The following is a 20,524-nucleotide window of genomic DNA, read 5'->3' on the forward strand; positions in this document are numbered from 1 at the left end:
TCATGTGAAGGTTTAACAAGACTTGAGTGTATTTGACACTCGATGAGTGAAAACACATGAGTGATTTTGGATCACGAATAATATGTACAAAATCAGATATCCTATGCTCTAAAGTGCTATGAGTATGTACCAGAATGATTCATGTGATGATCATTGGATAAACAGTAAGAATATCCCTGTGTGCTTTAGAAGAACCAAGGATATATATATATAGTTTTGTATGGAGAAATGACAAACAAATCGCTGTAAAATGTTGCACCGATATTAGTTCTGTCACATATAAAAATAAAATTTCAATCTCAAATTAGGCTAAGTGTTGTTTAAAAGGTAGCACAATGAGCTAGAAGTTGTCTATGCTAGATTTAGATGAGTTCTAAATTATTGTGACGGTTTCTACAAACGAAGGCAGAGTGTGTCGTTGTTTTGACAATGACTGAGGATGTTAAGTCGAAAAGTTTTTTGAGAACTTGGTGTAGTTCCGATAGTGTCGGAACTTTGAAGCTATATTGTGTATGACAATATTAGTGACATATTTTAGACCGCGGAATTAAGGTTCCACCAGAAGATCGAACATATACGATAAATGCCGACTCATTTGGAAAATGAGTGATGCGTTAAGACGCAAATGAATTGCAAAATACATACGTTTCTGAACGTGTCAGAACCATTGACTAAAACCTCTCCTGTGAGCTAAACATGATAAAGCACCGGAAGGCCAAGGTATTATATCTTTACAAATGTAAACTAGATTATTGACTCTAGTGCAAGTGGGAGACTGTTGGAGATATGCTCAAGAGGCAATAATAAAATGGTTATTATAATATATCTTTGTGTTTATGATAATGTTTGCATACCATGCTATAAATTATATTAACCGAAACATTGATACATGTGTGTTATGTGAACAACAAGGAGTCCCTAGTAAGCCTCTTGTATAACTAGCTTGTTGATTAATAGATGATCATAGTTTCATGATCATGAACATTGGATGTAATTAATAACAAGTTTATATCATAATGTGAATGATGTAATGGACACACCCAATTAAGCATAGCATAAGATCACGTCATTAAGTTCATTTGCTATAAGCTTTCGATACATAGTTACCTAGTCCTTTCGACCATGAGATCATATAAATCACTTATGCCGGAAGGGTACTTTGATTACATCAAACGCCACTGCGTAAATGGGTGGTTATAAAGGTGGGATTAGGTGTCCAGAAAGTATGAGTTGAGGCATGTGGATCAACAGTGGGATTTGTCCATCCCGATGACGGATAGATATACTCTGGGCCCTCTCGGTGGAATGTCGTCTAATTGGCTTGCAAGCATATGAATGGTTCATAAGAGATGACATATCATGGTACGAGTAAAGGGTACTTGTCAGAGACGAGGTTGAACAAGGTATAGAGATACCGATGATCAAACCTCAGACAAGTAAAATATCGCGTGACAAAGGGAATCGGTATCGTATGTAAATGGTTCAATCGATCACTAAGTCATCGTTGAATATGTGGGAGCCATTATGGATCTCCAGACCCCGCTATTGGTTATTGGTCGGAGAGAAGTCTCAACCATGTCTGCATAGTTCGCGAACCGTAGGGTGACACACTTAAGGTTTGATGTCGTTTGAGTAGATATGGAATATGGAATGGAGTTCGAAGTTTTGTTCGGAGTCTCGGATGGGATCCAGGACATCACGAGGAGTTCCAGAATGGTCCGGAGAATAAGATTCATATATAGGAAGTCATATTCCAAGTTTGGAAATGATCCGGTGCATTTATGGAAGGTTCTAGAAAAGTCCGGAAGAAATCACTATGGAAGGTGGAGTCCCGGAGGGACTCCACATGCATGGCCGGCCAAACCCTAAGGGGGAGGAGTCCCAGGTGGACTCCCCAAGGGTGGCCGGCCAACCCAACCTCATTGAAAGGTGGGAGTCCCACCTTGAGTAGGACTCCCCCCTTTAGTAGGTTTCCCACCAAAGGTAGGTTTGGTGTTGGGGTCTTATTCGAAGACTTGGGAGACAAGGTTTGGGGCTTCCACCTATATAATGAGGGGCAAGGGGAGGGGCCCGGCCACCCCAATAGCCATAAGCTGGCCGCACCCCTCTCTCTCCCCAAACCCTAGCCTTTCCTCCTCCACATAAATCTCCCGCAGCGCATAGCGAAGCCCTGCCGGAGATCTCCACCACCACCGCCACCACGCCGTCGTGCTGCCGGGATTCCGAGGAGGATCTACTACTTCCGCTGCCCGCTGGAACGGGGAGGAGGACGACGTCTTCATCAACACCGTACGGGTGACCGAGTACGGAGGTGCTGCCCGATTGTGGCACCGTCAAGATCTTCTACGCGCTTTTGCAAGCGGCAAGTGATCGTCTACATCCACTCCGAGATCTAATCTCATTAAGCTTTGCGAATCTTCAAGGGTTAGTCTCATCATCTCCTCGTTGCTACCGTCTACTAGATTAGATCTGGCTTGTGTTTCGTTCTTGCGGTAGGAAATTTTTTGTTTTCTATGCTACGAATCCCATCACTTACGGCTGGCGCGACTCTATGAATGTTGAAAAGGAAGCCCAAATTAGCCTATATATATAGTTTTTTTCCGAATATATTTCATCTGTTTTCATGCGAAGAGGTCAAATGATATATCAATCAACACTCACGGCACCATTTTTAATATAAAAAATAAAATAAAATTACACATAATTCAGTCTTCTTCCTCTTCCACTCGTGGAGCGCCGTGAGCGAAACTCGGTGATGCATCCAATCTATAAACACGTGGGAGTCAGAAAAAATATTGTTCACACGGTAACTAAGAAGTCACATGTCGAGGTTTGAAGACTCCAATGACAATGGTTGGACAAGCGGATATTCGAATACTCGACATGTGACCATTAAAAAGTTTGAATGTCATATTTTAATGGTATGATTTTCATATTTTTTTTAGAGAAACAGAGCATCGTCCCGGTTCCAAATATATTGAAACCAAACAACCAAAACTACAGCATCCAGATTTTGTTCAAAGCTTACAGAACACCCAGAACACCCACAGTTTTTATATAGCATAGACTAAACCACATTTGTCTTAAGGCAAGATCATCAAACTAGATGATACACAAACATGCAATAACACAAGTTTTTGACTAGACCAGCTTTAAAACTCAAAAGCAACAATACCCTCAAGGCTCAAGGACGGTTCAGGACTTTGAAGTCTGCACCATCTCCCACCAGAATTAGATCATTAGCTTCTAGGGTCTGCGCTAAATCTTCAGTTGTGATCAGCATAGGACCAAAACCTCGCATGATGTTCATATCATAGATCTCCTGCACCATCTCCCACCAGAATTAGATCATTAGCTTCTAGGGTCTGCGCTAAATCTTCAGTTGTGATCAGCATAGGACCAAAACCTCGCATGCTGTTCATATCATAGATCTCCAGAGTTGATCTTGCCTTCTTTTGCCTTCTTCTGGAGAGTCAACCGGGCTCCAGCCACAATAGCAGGTCAACCGGGCTCCAGCCACAATAGCAGCTGAGCCAACTTCTCCACCTTGCTCAGCATCATCGTCAGCTCTTCTCTTCATTCCTCCTTCAGCATTGAGCACAACTGCAAACCAAGCGTCTCCACAGCTCCTGCATGCCAATCCATCGAGAACATTGAAGACATGATCGTTTCTAGTAATCTAGATGGTTCTCAACACAGCAGCAAAGACTACAAAAGGGAGAGATGGTGATTTTCATATTGTATAATTTATAGTATATTGATCAAATTAAAATTAAGGATATTGGGATACGAACAAGACTACAAAAGGGGGACACGGATAGAGTACATATCTCATTAGGCTACTGAGCTACTACATGAACACACTACGCTGGTCGCCGGCCATCGTTCCTTGTGGATCACGGCGCCACGGCGACGGCAGAGACCATGCTGTCGACGCCGCAGATGTTGCGGCCGCGGCAGAGTTTGTAGTAGCCTCCCTCACCCCACTGCTTCCCCCACGAGTTCTTGATGAGCCAGTAGGGGCGGTAACCGAGCCGCAGCGCCGAGAAGCCGCGCGCGGCGTAGCCGACGAGGAGCACGCCGTGGTTCAACATCGCCCGCGGGCAGATGAGCGGGCAGGACACGCCGCCGACGTACGTCTGCATGAAGGCTGCGTTGAGGCCCACGGCGAGGGGCCCGCCGCGGACGAGCGCCGCCCGCATCTGGTCCTCGTCGAGGGGCACCGTCGTGAAGTTGGTGACGCGGACGGCGACCTTGCTCCCGTCGAACTGGCACGGCCCCTGCGCGCCCGTGTACGGGTACGCGGCCTGCTCCATCAGCCCGCCGGCCTTCATCAGGTACGCGTACGCGTTCGTCATCAGCCCGCCGGAGCAGCCGTTGTTGCAGTCGTTCTTCGCCACCACGTCACACTTCGCAAGCGATAAAGAGGAACAATTAAATCGGATTGTACTCTGATCGTCTAGCTAATAGACTGAAGTAATTAGGAGAGCGGGTGCTTGTTGAGTCCGCACCGTGTGGTCGCAGTCGACCAGCTGCTGCTCGCTGAGGTTGAGGAGCTTCCCCGTGGCGACGAAATTGGCGCCCTCCACCGCGCCGGTCGTGCTGAAAGCCCAGCACGAGCCGCACACACCCTAGGTACACACATACATGCAAGGTCAAGAGCGGAACGCACGCGTACACTGAGCGAACTGTGTCGGCATACATATATACCTGCATCTTGACCTCAGTGACGGCGCCCTTGTCGCGCCAGTCGAAGCTGGCGGGCAGCGCGGCCACCTCCTCCTCCGTCACCGTCGCCGCGGCCGGCATCCCCTGCACGCTGCGCATGACGTGGTCAGCGCCGACGAGGCCCGTGAGTTGCGCCACGAACTCCTCCTGGGTGAGGTCGGAAAAGGGCGTGACGCCGTGGCGTGCGCCGGGGTCGAGCTCTTGGTGGGCGGCGGCGCGGGCCACGTTCGCCGCGAACACGCGCAGCCTGCGCGCGTACTCCTCCGGGCCGGAGTACTCCTTGCCGTGCCGCCGCACGAACGCCGCGAACTGTGCCCCCGGGAGCAGCCCGGGAAGTCCAGCGCCGTAGCCGGCGTCCGTCACCTGGCGGATGACGTCGTAGCCGGAAGCACCGGCGCCGCTGGGCGACGTCACGTAGGCGAGCGCTAGAAGGAGATGGACAAGCCGGGCGGCCATGGTACACATGTATGTAATCCTTGTTTCAGTCCAGCGCCGGAGGGGCGTCGTTAATAAGCTAGGAGAGGAGTACTGCGAGGTGGCAGCCATGCAGAGCGCCGAACAGGAGCACGCCTGTCTGTCCTCAAACGGCGGTGCGCGCGCGTGGCACCGTGGCGGCATACGTACGCCAGTCGGTGCCCGATTTCTGTTTGGCAGCGTGTAGCCATTTTGGGCCGCGGGCAGGTTTGGGGATAGCTCGTTCAAAATAAGTACTATATTAAATCTTAACAACTTCGATTTTTACCAGAATTTTGGGATAACTGAACATCAGAAATTCAATTCGGCTCCCGGGTGCGTATGCTCCCTCTACCAAAAAATCATTTTTCGAAATGTCGAAAAATTTGGACAAAAAATTCTACATGTACATCTCCATAATATACGTGCGTTCGTCAAGTTTCACGAAAAACCAATATTTTGTATGGTCTATATAAAAAAGATAAAGTTTATTTTGTGAAAAGCATTATTTTTAGCACTGAATTTTGTCTTTTTTACACACGTCACATGATAACTCGATTTTTTATGAAACGACTTTGTGAGCACGTAGCACGTGAAGATGTACGTGCGAACTTTTAGTTTCAAATTTTTAAAAATTTAAAATGTATGTAAGATGCATTTCAAAATATAGGAAGCATATGCACCCATGTTCCAAAACACCGCTCCCAACGTTGTTAGTTTAGTTCTTTCAGATTCTTTTCTGTGTAGAGTTTGATGCTCTGTAGTATTTTGAAGGTAACCTCAGGTTTCTTGTAGTGCTGCCACGTGCGTACAGATTTCATGGTTTGTTCATGCGCTTTGGTGGTGCTGGGTTATATGTGTGACCGCAGCAATGAAGAGCCTTAAACGGTGGTGGACTGGTGAGGACGTGGGGTATGTGCTTATCAGAACCGCTTTGACTGATTTTCTTTTCTTTTGCCTGGGTTCGTAGCGTCTCCAGAGTTCTCGAGCGTCTATTTGTCTTTCTCTAACCTCGCCACGTTCTCTCTATCTCTGCTGCCACTGGCCTACCCTGTCACCATTTGAGCTCCTCTTTGCCAAATCCTTCTGCAGAGCTTGCTATTCTCATCTCACCGTAGTTAACTGCTTGCGGATCTTCTTTTTCTCAGTCCTGGATTCTCGCGGTTGCGACCACCGCTGGCCTGGCTCCTAGCGCCGCGGCCCATTCGTCATCTCCGCATGCTCGGCGTGGAGAGGCCACAGCTGTCAGGCCGGGCGACATCGGAGGTGCTCGCCGCCGACCCTGAGGAGGACCGCCGCCTCCGCGAGCTCTATGAGGCCGAAGCTGCGGCGTATGAGCGCGCGTCGCGGCCTCCGCGAGCTCTATGAGGCTGAGGCTACGGTGTACAGCGAGCGTGTAGCGCCTTCGAGGCGGATGGAGCGGACAAAGCACCGTAGGGAGGCCGCAGCTATCCCGCTAGGTGACAACGGAGGTGCTCGCCCCCGACCACGGGGAAGACCGCCGCCTCCAAGAGCTCTATGAGGCCGAGGCGTACGAGCACGCGTGCCATACTTTCGAGGACGCCAAGGCGCCGCTGGCTCGAGGCCGCTGCCTCGCCTGCCGCGGAGAAGGCAGCGGCTGCGGAAGAATAGCCCAGAGATATCGAAGTTTCTGCACACGATAAGGTCTCCTGCTGCTCATTCACCCCAATTCATCGGTTTCTTTCATGGAACTAGAGTAGAAAACTGCTTACTAGCCTGTATGCCTGATTCGTAATAGCAATCTGCAGTTGATAGGATGGTTTGATGTTTATTTTGGGTTGCCTGATATTAACACCTCCTGTAGAATGCTGACAATTTCTATCTTTGATGTGAACTTTCACAGAACAACAAAATACAAAATTACGCAAATAATTTGAAGGCGATTGGAATGTGGCTGTTAATAAGAAGTTAAAGAGGATAAATAGGAAGAAGAAGCAGAGGTTAGAATCTCTACTCTAATATGTCCGATTCCTTTTAGTTTTACCACATTATTTCTCTCGCATCTGATAGTTCTGTCCTGATTTACCAGTGCATATCTCAAACAACTGAGTCAAAACTTACAAGTATGGAACTTTACTTAATTTACATGCAAGCAAATTAGTGAAGTAATTAACGAGTACAGGGAGCTTACATGAGCGTGCAGATAGGCTGTCAGAAATGTCAATCAGACATTTTAGTGTGTGGCGCTGTCTCCTCGGTCCAACTCAACTGAAGAGAGTATGTACATGATCTTCTTTTTCTTAACTGGATTCTTACCGGTTACTGGTTCTAAAAGTGCAATCCTTCCGGTTTAAGGTTCATGCCATTTTGGTACCGTTCACATCTACATGGCAGAGCAATGCTTTGCATCTACTGGTTATTGAGAAATCCGAGGTTGTGACTTCTTCACTCTGGCATTATATCTTCTATTTCTCTCATCATGTAGCACTTCTTTTGGAATTGAAAGCTTAATATATTGATTACTCTATACCACAGTAGTGAACTATAAATATGATTCCCTTATAATATCAACCTGTAGATACAGGGTTCTTATGTTTATGATATACATGGGAATAACTATCTAACTTCTTTTGGATGTGACTATCGATTGAGCTGATCACACAGTACACGTAGCTACGACCACGAAGCCACGACCTGACGTGAACAGACGAAGACGCCCAGCCTCCCAGCCTCCCAGCCCTAACCGCCGCCGCCGCCGCCGGTAGCGCCTCCGGGGCAAAGATCCACGGGGCGTGGCGGCGGCGGGGGCCCTTCCTCGTCGACGCATGGTGGACGGCGGCCGGATCTCCCCTCCTCGAGCTTGGCGGACGCGCAGATGGGATGGGTGGCGGCGGCCTGCGCTGCGCCGCCTTCTCCCGTCGGCTCTCCCATGGTGGATCGGCCAGCGCGGTTGGGATGGGCGGCGGCGGCCTGCGCTGCGCTTCCTCCTCCCGTCGGCTCTCCGCAGCACTCCGGCAGGGGCTGGTGGTGGGTGGCGGCCAGGCCCATGGCCTGCGCCATTTCCCCCCCGCCTCTCGCCGGTGAGTGGAGGCGATCTTGGGCTTCACCCGCGACACGAGGTCGCCCGGGGCAGCAACCTTGGGTACGACGGTGGAGGTGGCCCTCTGAAGGAGATATGCCCTAGAGGCAATAATAAAGTGGTTATTATTTATATCTTTATGTTTATGATAAATGTTTATATATCATGCTAGAATTGTATTAACCGAAACATTAGTACATGTGTGATATGTAGACAAACAAGAAGTCCCTAGTATGCCTCTTAAACTAGCTTGTTGATTAATGGATGATTAGTTTCATAATCATGAACATTGGATGTTATTAATAACAAGGTTATGTCATTGTGTGAATGATATAATGGACACACCCAATTAAGCGTAGCATAAGATCTCGTCATTAAGTTATTTGCTATAAGCTTTCGATACATAGTTACCTAGTCCTTATGACCATGAGATCATGTAAATCACTTATACCGGAAAGGTACTTTGATTACACCAAACACCACTGCGTAAATGGGTGGCTATAAAGGTGGGATTAAGTATCCGGAAAGTATGAGTTGAGGCATATGGATCAACAGTGGGATTTGTCCATCCCGATGACGGATAGATATACTCTGGGCCCTCTCGGTGGAATGTCGTCTAATGTCTTGCAAGCATATGAATGAGTTCATAAGAGACCACATACCACGGTACGAGTAAAGAGTACTTGTCAGGAGACGAGGTTGAACAAGGTATAGAGTGATACCGAAGATCAAACCTCGGACAAGTAAAATATCGCGAGACAAAGGGAATTGGTAATATATGTGTATGGTTCATTCGATCACTAAAGTCATCGTTGAATATGTGGGAGCCATTATGGATCTCCAGATCCCGCTGTTGGTTATTGGTCGGAGTGAGTACTCAACCATGTCCGCATAGTTCTCGAACCGTAGGGTGACACACTTAAAGTTGGATGTTGAAATGGTAGCACTTGAATTATGGAATGGAGTTCGAATATTTGTTCGGAGTCCCGGATGAGATCCCGGACATCACGAGGAGTTCCGGAATGGTCCGGAGAATAAGATTCATATATAGGATGTCATTTTATGTGAAATAAAATGTCGCGGAAGGTTCTATGGAAGGTTCTAGAAGGTTCTAGAAAAGTCCGGAAGAAACCACCAAGGAAGGTGGAGTCCACAAGGGACTCCACCTCCATGGCCGGCCAGCCCTAGATGGGGTGGAGTCCCAAGTGGACTCCACCATAGGGGGCCGGCCACCCCCACATGGGAGGTGGGAATCCCACCTTTGGGTGGGAGTCCTAGTTGGGCTAGGTTTCCCCTCCTATGGAAGGTTTTGGTTTCGGGTCTTATTCGAAGACTTGGACACCAACACTTGGGATCCACCTATATAATGAGGGGCCAAGGGAGGGGGCCGGCCACCCCCAAGACCATAGCTTGGCCGCCCCCCTTGAGTGGCCGGCCACCCCCTCCCAAACCCTAGCTTTGCTCCTCCACTTCATATTGCCCGCGTAGCTTAGCGAAGCTCCGCCGGACTTCTACACCGCCACCGACACCACGCCGTCGTGCTGTCGGATTCAAGAGGAGCTACTACTTCCGCTGCCCGCTGGAACGGGAGGTGGACGTCGTCTTCATCAACAACCGAACGTGTGACCGAGTACGGAGGTGCTGCCCGTTCGTGGCGCCGGAACCGATCGTGATCAAGATCTTCTACGCGCTTTTGCAAGCGGCAAGTGATCGTCTACCGCAGCAACAAGAGCCTCATCTTGTAGGCTTTGGAATCTCTTCAAGGGTGAGACTCGATACCCCCTCGTTGCTACCGTCTTCTAGATTGCATCTTGGCTTGGATTGCGTGTTCGCCGTAGGAAAATTTTTGTTTTCTATGCAACGTTATCCCACAGTGGTATCAGAGCCGTGTCTATGCATAGATGGTTGCACGAGTAGAACACAATGGTTTGTGGGCGTTGATGCTCTTGTTATCTTTAGTTTGAGTACTTTGCATCTTTATGGCATAGTGGGATGAAGCGGCTCGGACTAACTTTACATGACCGCGTTCATGAGACTTGTTCCTCGTTCGACATGCAACTTGTATTGCATAAGAGGCTTTGCGGGTGTCTGTCTCTCCTACTATAGTAAAGATTCAATTTACTCTTCTATTGAAAACATTAGTATCAACGTTGTGGTTCATGTTCGTAGGTAGATTAGATCTCTCTCGAAAACCCTAAACCACGTAAAATATGCAAACCAAATTAGAGACGTCTAACTTGTTTTTGCAGGGTTTGGTGATGTGATATGGCCATAATGTGATGATGAATATGTATGAGATGATCATTATTGTATTGTGGCAACCGGCAGGAGCCTTATGGTTGTCTTTAAATTTCATGTTGAGTAGTATTTCAAAGTAGTTGTAATAGTTGCTACATGGAGGACAATCATGAAGACGGCGCCATTGACCTTGACGCTACGCCCGACGATGATGGAGATCATGCCCGAAGATGATGGAGATCATATCCGTGCTTTGGAGATGAAGATCAAAGGCGCAAGAACAAAAGGGCCATATCATATCACATATGAACTGCATGTGATGTTAATCCTTTTTATGCATCTTATTTTGCTTAGATCGCGACGGTAGCATTATAAGATGATCCCTCACTAAAATATCAAGATAATAAAGTGTTCATCCTTAGTAGCACCGTTGCCAAGTCTTGTCGTTTGAAGCACCTCGTGATGATCGGGTGTGATAGATTCAATAAGTACATATAACGGGTGCAAGACAGTTTTGCACATGCGGATACTAAGGTGGCCTTGACGAGCCTAGCATGTACGAGACATGGTCTCGGAACACGTGATACCGAAAGGTAGAGCATGAATCATATGGTTGATATGATGAACACTTTGAGTGTTCGCCATTGAAATCACACCTTTTCTCGTGATGATCGGGTTTAGGTGCGGTGGATTTGGTTCGTGTGATCACTAAGACAATGCGAGGGATATTGTTTTGAGTGGGAGTTCACTTAGGTTTTTAATTATGTTGAATTAAAATTTGAACTCAATTTGTCATAAACTTAGTCTAAACTATTGCAAATATATGTTGTAGAGATGGCGTCCCCAATCAATTTTAATCAGTTCCTAGAGAAAGAGAAACTTAAGAGCAACGGTAGCAACTTCACCGACTGGTTCCGTCATGTGAGGATCTTCCTCTCTGGCGGAAATCTGCAATTTGTGCTTGATGCACCGCTAGGTGACCCTCCTGCAGAAAATGAATCCGATGAAGTAAAAGCTGTTTACGCGACTCGGAAAACTCGGTACTCTCAAGTTCAGTGTGCCATCCTGTGCGATGCGGAATCCGATCTTCAAAAACGTTTTGAGCACCATGATCCTCATGAGTTGATGAATGAGCTGAAAGCTATATTCGAGACTCATGCGGCGATGGAATGCTATGAAGCATCGAAACATTTCTTCAATTTGTATGATGGAAGAAGGCAGCTCCGTTAGTGAGCACATGCTCGCCATGACCGGGCATGCGAAGAAACTCGATGACTTGGGAATAGTGATTCCTAACAGACCGGGGATTAATCGTGTCCTTCAATCACCGCCACCAAGTTACAAGAACTTTGTGATGAACTACAATATGCAGAACATGAACAAGGAGTTACCTGAACTTTTTGGCATGCTAAAAGCTGCTGAGATTGAGATCAAGAAAGAGCATCAAGTGTTGATGGTCAACAAGACCACCAGTTTCAAGAAACAGGGCAAGTCTAAGGGAAAATTCAAGAAGGGTGGCAAGAAAGCTGCCACGCCTCCTATGAAACCTAAGAACGGCCCTAAGCCTGATGCTGAGTGCTATTACTGCAAGGAGAAGGGACACTGGAAGCGTAATTGCTCCAAGTATCTGGCTGATCTGAAGAGCGGCCTTGTCAAGAAGAAGAAAGAAGGTATATTTGATATACATGTTATAGATGTTCATTTCACTGGTTCTCGTTCTAGTACCTGGGTATTTGATACTGGTTCGGTTGCTCATATTTGTAACTCGAAACAGGAACTAAAGAATAAACGACAACTGCTGAAAGATGAAGTGACGATGCGCGTTGGAAACGGATCCAAGGTCAATGTGATCGCAGTCGGCACACTTCCTCTACATCTACCTTCGGGATTAGTTTTAAGCCTAAATAATTACTATTATGTACCTGCGTTGAGCATGAACATTATATCTGGATCTTGTTTAATGCAAGACGGTTATTCATTCAAGTCTGAGAATAATGGTTGTTCTATTTTTATGAATAATATCTTTTATGGTCGAGCACCACAAAAGAATGGCTTATTTCTATTAGATCTCGATAGTAGTGATACGCATATACATAACATTGATGCTAAGCGAATTAAACTTAATGATAATTCTACTTATATGTGGCACTGTCGTCTTGGTCATATTGGAGTGAAACGCATGAAGAAACTCCATACTGATGGATTACTTGAATCACTTGACTTTGAGTCACTTGATAGATGCGAAGCATGTCTAATGGGTAAAATGACAAAGACTCCATTTTCTGGTATGATGGAGCGAGCTACTGACTTATTGGAAATCATACATACAGATGTATGTGGACCAATGAGCGTAGCATCGCGGTGGTTATCGTTATGTTCTAACCTTCACGAGATGATCTGAGTAGATATGGGTATATCTATTTCATGAAACATAAATCCGAAACTTTCGAGAAGTTTAAGGAATTTCAAAGTGAAGTAGAAAATCAACGTAACAAGAAGATCAAATTTCTACGATCTGATCGTGGAGGTGAATATCTGAGTTATGAGTTTGGCATGCATTTAAAGAAATGCGGAATACTTTCACAATTGACACCGCCGGAACACCTCAACGAAACGGTGTGTCCGAACGTCGTAATCGAACTCTCTTAGATATGGTTCGTAGTATGATGTCTCTTACAGATTTGCCGTTATCATTTTGGAGTTATGCATTAGAGACAGCCGCATTCACTTTAAATAGAGCACCATCAAAATCCGTAGAAACGACACCGTATGAATTATGGTTTAATAAGAAACCTAAGCTGTCGTTCCTGAAAGTTTGGGGTTGCGAAGCCTATGTAAAGAAGTTACAACCGGACAAGCTAGAACCCAAAGCGGAGAAATGCGTCTTCATAGGATACCCTAAGGAAACTATAGGGTACACTTTCTATCACAAATCCGAAGGCAAAATCTTTGTTGCTAAGAACGGAACCTTTCTTGAGAAAGAATTTCTCACTAAAGAAGTGACTGGAAGAAAAGTAGAACTCGATGAGATTGATGAATCTATACTCGTTGATCAGAGTAGCGCAGTACCAGAAGTTGTACCTGTACCGCCTACACCGGCAACAGAGGAAGCTAATGATAATGATCATGAAACTTCGAACGAGGAAACTACTGAACCTCGCAGATCGACAAGGGAACGTGCCACTCCTGATTGGTATGATCCTTGTCTAAATGTCATGATTGTAGATAACAATGATGAGGACCCTGCGACGTATGAAGAAGCGATGATGAGCCCAGATTCCAACAAATGGCAAGAAGCCATGAAATCCGAAATGGGATCCATGTATGATAACAAAGTATGGACTTTGGTAGACTTACCTGATAGCCGAAAGGCTGTCGAGAATAAATGGATCTTCAAGAGAAAAACAGATGCTGATGGTAATATTACTTTCTATAAAGCTCGACTTGTCGCAAAGGGTTTCCGACAAATTCAAGGAGTTGACTACGATGAGACTTTCTCACCTGTAGCGAAGCTAAAATCTGTGAGGATTTTGTTAGCAATAGCTGCATTTTTCGATTATGAGATTTGGCAGATGGATGTCAAAACGGCGTTCCTTAATGGAGACATTGAGGAAGAGTTGTATATGGTACAACCCAAAGGTTTTGTCGATCCTAAAAATGCTGACAAAGTATGCAAACTTCAGCGTTCAATCTATGGACTGAAGCAAGCATCAAGAAGTTGGAACCGACGCTTTGATAAGGTGATCAAAGACTTCGGGTTTATACAGTGTCATGGAGAGGCCTGTATTTACAAGAAAGTGAGTGGGAGCTCTGTAGCATTCCTGATATTATATGTAGATGACATATTATTGATCGGGAATGATATAGAACTATTAAGCAGTGTTAAGGGTTATTTGAATAATAGTTTTTCAATGAAAGACCTTGGTGAAGCATCATATATATTAGGCATCAAGATTTATAGAGATAGATCGAGACGCCTAATAGGGCTATCACAGAGTACATATCTGGACAAGATTCTAAAGAAGTTTAGAATGGACGAAAGTAAGAAAGGGTTCTTACCAATGTTACCAGGCAAGGTATTGAGTAAAACTCAAGGACCGGCTACGGCAGAAGAAAGAGAAAGGATGTGTAACATCCCCTATGCCTCGGCAGTAGGATCTATCATGTATGCCATGCTATGTACTAGACCGGATATAGCACATGCTGTTAGTTTGACTAGCAGATATCAAAGTGATCCAGGAATGGAACACTGGACAGCGGTCAAGAATATCCTGAAGTACTTGAAAAGAACTAAGGATATGTTTCTTTGTTATGGAGGTGACCAAGAGCTCGTTGTAAACGGTTACACCGATGCAAGTTGGAACACTGATCCTGATGACTCTAAGTCACATCTGGGTACGTGTTTATATTGAATGGTGCTGCAGTAAGCTGGGCAAGCTCGAAGCAGTGCACGGTGGCGAAGTCTTCAACAGAATCAGAGTACATAGCGGCTTCAGAGGCTTCATCAGAAGCGGTATGGATGAAGAGGTTCATTGTAGAGCTCGGTGTGGTTCCTAGTGCATTGGACCCATTAATCATTTCCTGTGATAACATGGGTGCCATCGCCAATGCACAAGAGCCAAGGTCACACAAGAGGCTGAAGCATATCAAGCTGCGTTACCACTCGATTCGCGAGTACATCGAAGATGGAGAAGTAAAGATTTGCAAAGTACACACTGATCTGAATGTAGCAGATCCGTTGACTAAAGCTCTCCCTAGGGCAAAGCATGACCAACACCAGAATGCCATGGGTGTTAGGTATATTACAATGTAATCTAGATTATTGACTCTAGTGCAAGTGGGAGACTGAAGGAGATATGCCCTAGAGGCAATAATAAAGTGGTTATTATTTATATCTTTATGTTTATGATAAATGTTTATATATCATGCTAGAATTGTATTAACCGAAACATTAGTACATGTGTGATATGTAGACAAACAAGAAGTCCCTAGTATGCCTCTTAAACTAGCTTGTTGATTAATGGATGATTAGTTTCATAATCATGAACATTGGATGTTATTAATAACAAGGTTATGTCATTGTGTGAATGATATAATGGACACACCCAATTAAGCGTAGCATAAGATCTCGTCATTAAGTTATTTGCTATAAGCTTTCGATACATAGTTACCTAGTCCTTATGACCATGAGATCATGTAAATCACTTATACCGGAAAGGTACTTTGATTACACCAAACACCACTGCGTAAATGGGTGGCTATAAAGGTGGGATTAAGTATCCGGAAAGTATGAGTTGAGGCATATGGATCAACAAAGTGGGATTTGTCCATCCCGATGACGGATAGATATACTCTGGGCCCTCTCGGTGGAATGTCGTCTAATGTCTTGCAAGCATATGAATGAGTTCATAAGAGACCACATACCACGGTACGAGTAAAGAGTACTTGTCAGGAGACGAGGTTGAACAAGGTATAGAGTGATACCGAAGATCAAACCTCGGACAAGTAAAATATCGCGAGACAAAGGGAATTGGTAATATATGTGTATGGTTCATTCGATCACTAAAGTCATCGTTGAATATGTGGGAGCCATTATGGATCTCCAGATCCCGCTGTTGGTTATTGGTCGGAGTGAGTACTCAACCATGTCCGCATAGTTCTCGAACCGTAGGGTGACACACTTAAAGTTGGATGTTGAAATGGTAGCACTTGAATTATGGAATGGAGTTCGAATATTTGTTCGGAGTCCCGGATGAGATCCCGGACATCACGAGGAGTTCCGGAATGGTCCGGAGAATAAGATTCATATATAGGATGTCATTTTATGTGAAATAAAATGTCGCGGAAGGTTCTATGGAAGGTTCTAGAAGGTTCTAGAAAAGTCCGGAAGAAACCACCAAGGAAGGTGGAGTCCACAAGGGACTCCACCTCCATGGCCGGCCAGCCCTAGATGGGGTGGAGTCCCAAGTGGACTCCACCATAGGGGGCCGGCCACCCCCCACATGGGAGGTGGGAATCCCACCTTTGGGTGGGAGTCCTAGTTGGGCTAGGTTTCCCCCTCCTATGGAAGGTTTTGGTTTCGGGTCTTATTCGAAGACTTGGACACCAACACTTGGGATCCACCTATATAATGAGGGGCCAAGGGAGGGGGCCGGCCACCCCCAAGACCATAGCTTGGCCGCCCCCCTTGAGTGGCCGGCCACCCCCTCCCAAACCCTAGCTTTGCTCCTCCACTTCATATTGCCCGCGTAGCTTAGCGAAGCTCCGCCGGACTTCTACACCGCCACCGACACCACGCCGTCGTGCTGTCGGATTCAAGAGGAGCTACTACTTCCGCTGCCCGCTGGAACGGGGAGGTGGACGTCGTCTTCATCAACAACCGAACGTGTGACCGAGTACGGAGGTGCTGCCCGTTCGTGGCGCCGGAACCGATCGTGATCAAGATCTTCTACGCGCTTTTGCAAGCGGCAAGTGATCGTCTACCGCAGCAACAAGAGCCTCATCTTGTAGGCTTTGGAATCTCTTCAAGGGTGAGACTCGATACCCCCTCGTTGCTACCGTCTTCTAGATTGCATCTTGGCTTGGATTGCGTGTTCGCCGTAGGAAAATTTTTGTTTTCTATGCAACGTTATCCCACACCCTCTTCTTCGCCGGAGAGGGTCGGCCTGCGGTTGGTGGTGGTGGATCTATCGATCTATCACCGCTTTCCGGCGGCGAGATGGAGATGCTTGGAAGCCGGCGACGGAGTCGCCGGTGGAGGGTTGGAGTGGCCATCCCGGGATGGTCGCCGACGTGGGGGTCCGACCTGAATAAAGGATGTGGTCCTAGGGTCTCTCTTGCGTGAAGAGGAAGACCTACCGGAGGCCTGGACTCGTGATCTAGCCGGAGTGTTGAGTTCCGGAAGGCTCCGCCGGCGAATGTAACAGTGTTTGTGCCTGGAGTTTGCTGGATCGGTGGTATTCGGTCGTGCGCACCCATGCTTTTATTCCGACCGATTGGTTCTGGAGGGAGCGGCGCGAAGCTCTTTTTCTGTGTTGACATCAAGTGACTATGGATCCATGATGAAAGTCGGAAGAAGAGAAGTTCATGAAGGCCGGAGGGGAGGACTAGCTAAGGGAGGTTCAAGTCTCCGCGCTGTTGAGGGACTTGCTTGGTGTTTCGGGCTTCACAACAGCGGTATGATAGTGGGGGCGATAACACAGGTGAAGTTCAGAGTCTTACCTTTCAGGGTGAAAACCCAAGGTCTGGCCTTAACTGGTTGTGCCTGGCAATGACCTTGTTGGAGGCATTGTTTTGAGAGTGGGGACTATCTTCAGGGTGAAAACCTAAGATCGTTGATCGGGCGACGACGGTGTTAGAGCACTGTTCCCTTCTTGGAGGCGTCGTTTTTGGAGAGTCTGTATTTCAGGTGTTGTCTAGGCGGTGGATGTATTGTTGTTGTTAGGCCCGAGATACTGTAGCGGGACTTTTGTTTCTTAGTTTTCTTTTCTTTTTTTGGCTGTGTGCATCCGTAGTGCCATTAGGGTGGTGCGTTGTTGCAGAGGCTGGGTGTAATTGATATCTTTTTGATATTAATATATTCCCTTTATCGAAAAAAACTTATATGGCAGGACTATGTTGTACAGCTTTAGGTACGTAGAAGTGCAATCTTCGGATTGCTATTATCATGGTTGATTTACTACGGAAATTTTCTCTTTGGGATAATATGTGCTCACCATTGCACTATGTGGCTACAGGAGTATTGTTTGAAGTCTATTTCCTCTCCTCTTTCGTGAACTATTCGCAATGTCTTCAGGTTGGTAAAGCATCCAAATTGGGAAGTTTTGTGTTAGTACTTTTAATGTATGTAGTTTTTTTTGTCGAAATGGTTAATGTTTGTAGTTATGCATCACATGAATGTTCTGAATGAACGGCAAACAAAATTGTTCTGGTTGACTGGATTCGCTACGGGATCGTCGCTAGAAGAGCTAGAGTAACCTTCAACATTCAAAATATGTATGAGAGGGGAAATAAAAATTGTATGATCAGAAGATTCTACTTGCGCCCATTCTAAAGCTGAAGATAGTATGTTGTTGGCCCTTTATATTGGTATTTTTTCCTGGTTGTTTTAGTAAAGTACGAGAGTTCCACAACTTGCAGTTAGTTTTGGTTCTCTGTTTGAAAGATTTTTTCTTGTGTGTGCAAGGCAGAAGCATATATTTTAACGCACTCTGTTATAAACTTCTGTGGGAACTACAGACCACATGTCAGAATTCTTTTCTTGGTTGTTGAAATGCGCCATTCTTAGAACCTATTTTATTGCTTCCATGTTTATTTTTATGTTTGCTGACAATTTTATAACCTTGTTGCTTCAAAAAAATTATGTTTGTCTAGCATTAGGAGCCATCCACAGTATAACAAATGGTAGAGATTTATGTGGCCGTGAGAGGTCTTAACAAATGATCACCTGGGGAGTGCTAATCAATTAATAGCTTTTGTATACAGATTCAAAGGGGCAATGCTTATGCTATTTTTAATTCTCTATATTTTGTGATCATGTTTTGAGGGAAGAAAAACAGAAATAGGAAAAACATGCTTCGGCTGTTTCGAGTTGGTAATTAAGAAATTGGTAGTTAGTTAAATTAATAACCAGGAATTGCTCTTCCCTTGGAATGTTCAGATAAAACCACTACTTATGGTGGTGCAGATCTTCTTCAAATATTCGCTCTTATGGAGCAAGGTAAGTGTGTTGGATGGTTGATCTTTTTCTAGATTAGGCAACTTAATTACATAGCCAATTAAGACTGACCAATATTCTTTTTTGATGTCATTGGTTCATGTCCTTGATTGCATGGAATCCAACGTTTCTTCCGTTCCAGATTTTTTAATGGGCTCTTTCTGGCTGTAGCTCAAGAATTAAATATTTTAGGTTGTATGTTTTACCTCAGGAATTGAATATTTTGGAGCTCGAGAGATCAACAAGAAGTTCAGAGGTAAAAACACTGAAGACATCTAATGTACGTTAAGAGATCAACCTGGCCTAGGTCAATCTATCCTCAAGTATGGTGTGTGTCTTCGTTCCTTTAATCCAAAAGCAGTTTGTAGACAGCAGCACCTGAAGGGTGATGCATTCAACAGTTATTGAGTTAGGACACCATTCATAAGAGATATACTTCTTTCTTTTTTCTTTCTTCAGTTAGCAAATTCTATGCAACCTTTTGAAACAAGTATACACCGCGTTAGTTCTTAATCCTTTTATCAACGCTGTTTAATTTACTCCATTTAGATCCAACAAAGTCTATAAAACCCCCTCAGACCAAATGATGGATGTTTTTTCTAGGTATCATAGAAAAGTGAGTCTCCAATATTCACTTCTCGCAATTTAAGTTCCTGTTCTCAGTCTCCTTGCCGCGGGGGTACAAAACTCAGTGTGTCACCCCACAGCGTATTGTGGACAGTTTATCCTAAGTCTTTGTGATCATGTGTTCTATATGAATGATGACGTTCTTCCTGTATGAATGATGCTGTCCTCTTTCAAATACAGTGTTCTACCCTAAACACATCAGTTTGGTTCAATAATATATTGTCAACTACTGAATTGGCGGCCTGTTTATCTTGCTCATTTTTAATTCAGTAATGTTGGTCTCTTGCTTTACTTAACGCTATCATTTGGTCTCAATTATTTCATATGAAATAATGGTTTCTCCTGCAGTCAAGAATCTTGATAACAACATGCCTGAAAATTCTACCTCAACAAATAGGTGTAGCAGTCCACTTATCTCTTCCTGTGCCTAACAATGACAAAGAAGCCATCCAAGGTCTTGCCCTCCCTGTCTCAACCAAATCGGAGCGTCCGCCTCACGACCATTAGAGTCAGTAGGAGGATGGCAGGTCGCCGTCGCAGAATATCTGCTGAGGATGCTCTCCTGTAGAAATCCAAAGTAAAAGCTTCAACCCCCCATAGCTGCAGATCTGGCCAAATCCAGGCCTTGGCAACCTCTGCCTTTCCACTGGCAAAGGAAGAAGAAGACCACATCACCAAGACTCAGCAAATCAGAGGCCAAACCGAGCTTATTTAGAGGATAG

At 45.5% G+C, this 20,524-nt stretch overlaps 1 protein-coding gene and 1 long non-coding RNA gene across 3 annotated transcripts; one reads left to right on the forward strand and one right to left on the reverse strand.

The window, feature by feature from the left end:
• Positions 1 to 3,791: 3,791 nt before the first annotated feature.
• On the reverse strand, positions 3,792 to 5,184 carry LOC127330230 (probable cysteine protease RD19D). Its single transcript, XM_051356512.2, has 3 exons — positions 4,711 to 5,184; positions 4,512 to 4,631; positions 3,792 to 4,409 (listed from the first exon to the last, which is right to left on the reverse strand). Exons 1-3 carry the CDS (start codon positions 5,182 to 5,184, stop codon positions 3,897 to 3,899), a joined length of 1,107 nt encoding a protein of 368 aa, XP_051212472.2. The 3' UTR covers positions 3,792 to 3,896.
• Positions 5,185 to 6,618: 1,434 nt separating this feature from the next.
• On the forward strand, positions 6,619 to 20,271 carry LOC127333671 (uncharacterized). 2 transcript variants are annotated; one of them, XR_011751829.1, is made up of 5 exons: positions 6,619 to 6,846; positions 7,046 to 7,142; positions 7,232 to 7,575; positions 18,070 to 19,431; positions 20,151 to 20,271. It is a non-coding gene; the product is annotated as an uncharacterized lncRNA (long non-coding RNA). The 2 variants fall into 2 exon arrangements; XR_011751828.1 differs by lacking the exon at positions 20,151 to 20,271 and having other exon boundaries at positions 18,070 to 19,621.
• Positions 20,272 to 20,524: the final 253 nt, after the last annotated feature.

The sequence above is a fragment of the Lolium perenne genome, chromosome 2 (genome assembly GCF_019359855.2).
Source record: "Lolium perenne isolate Kyuss_39 chromosome 2, Kyuss_2.0, whole genome shotgun sequence".
NCBI lineage: Eukaryota > Viridiplantae > Streptophyta > Magnoliopsida > Poales > Poaceae > Lolium > Lolium perenne.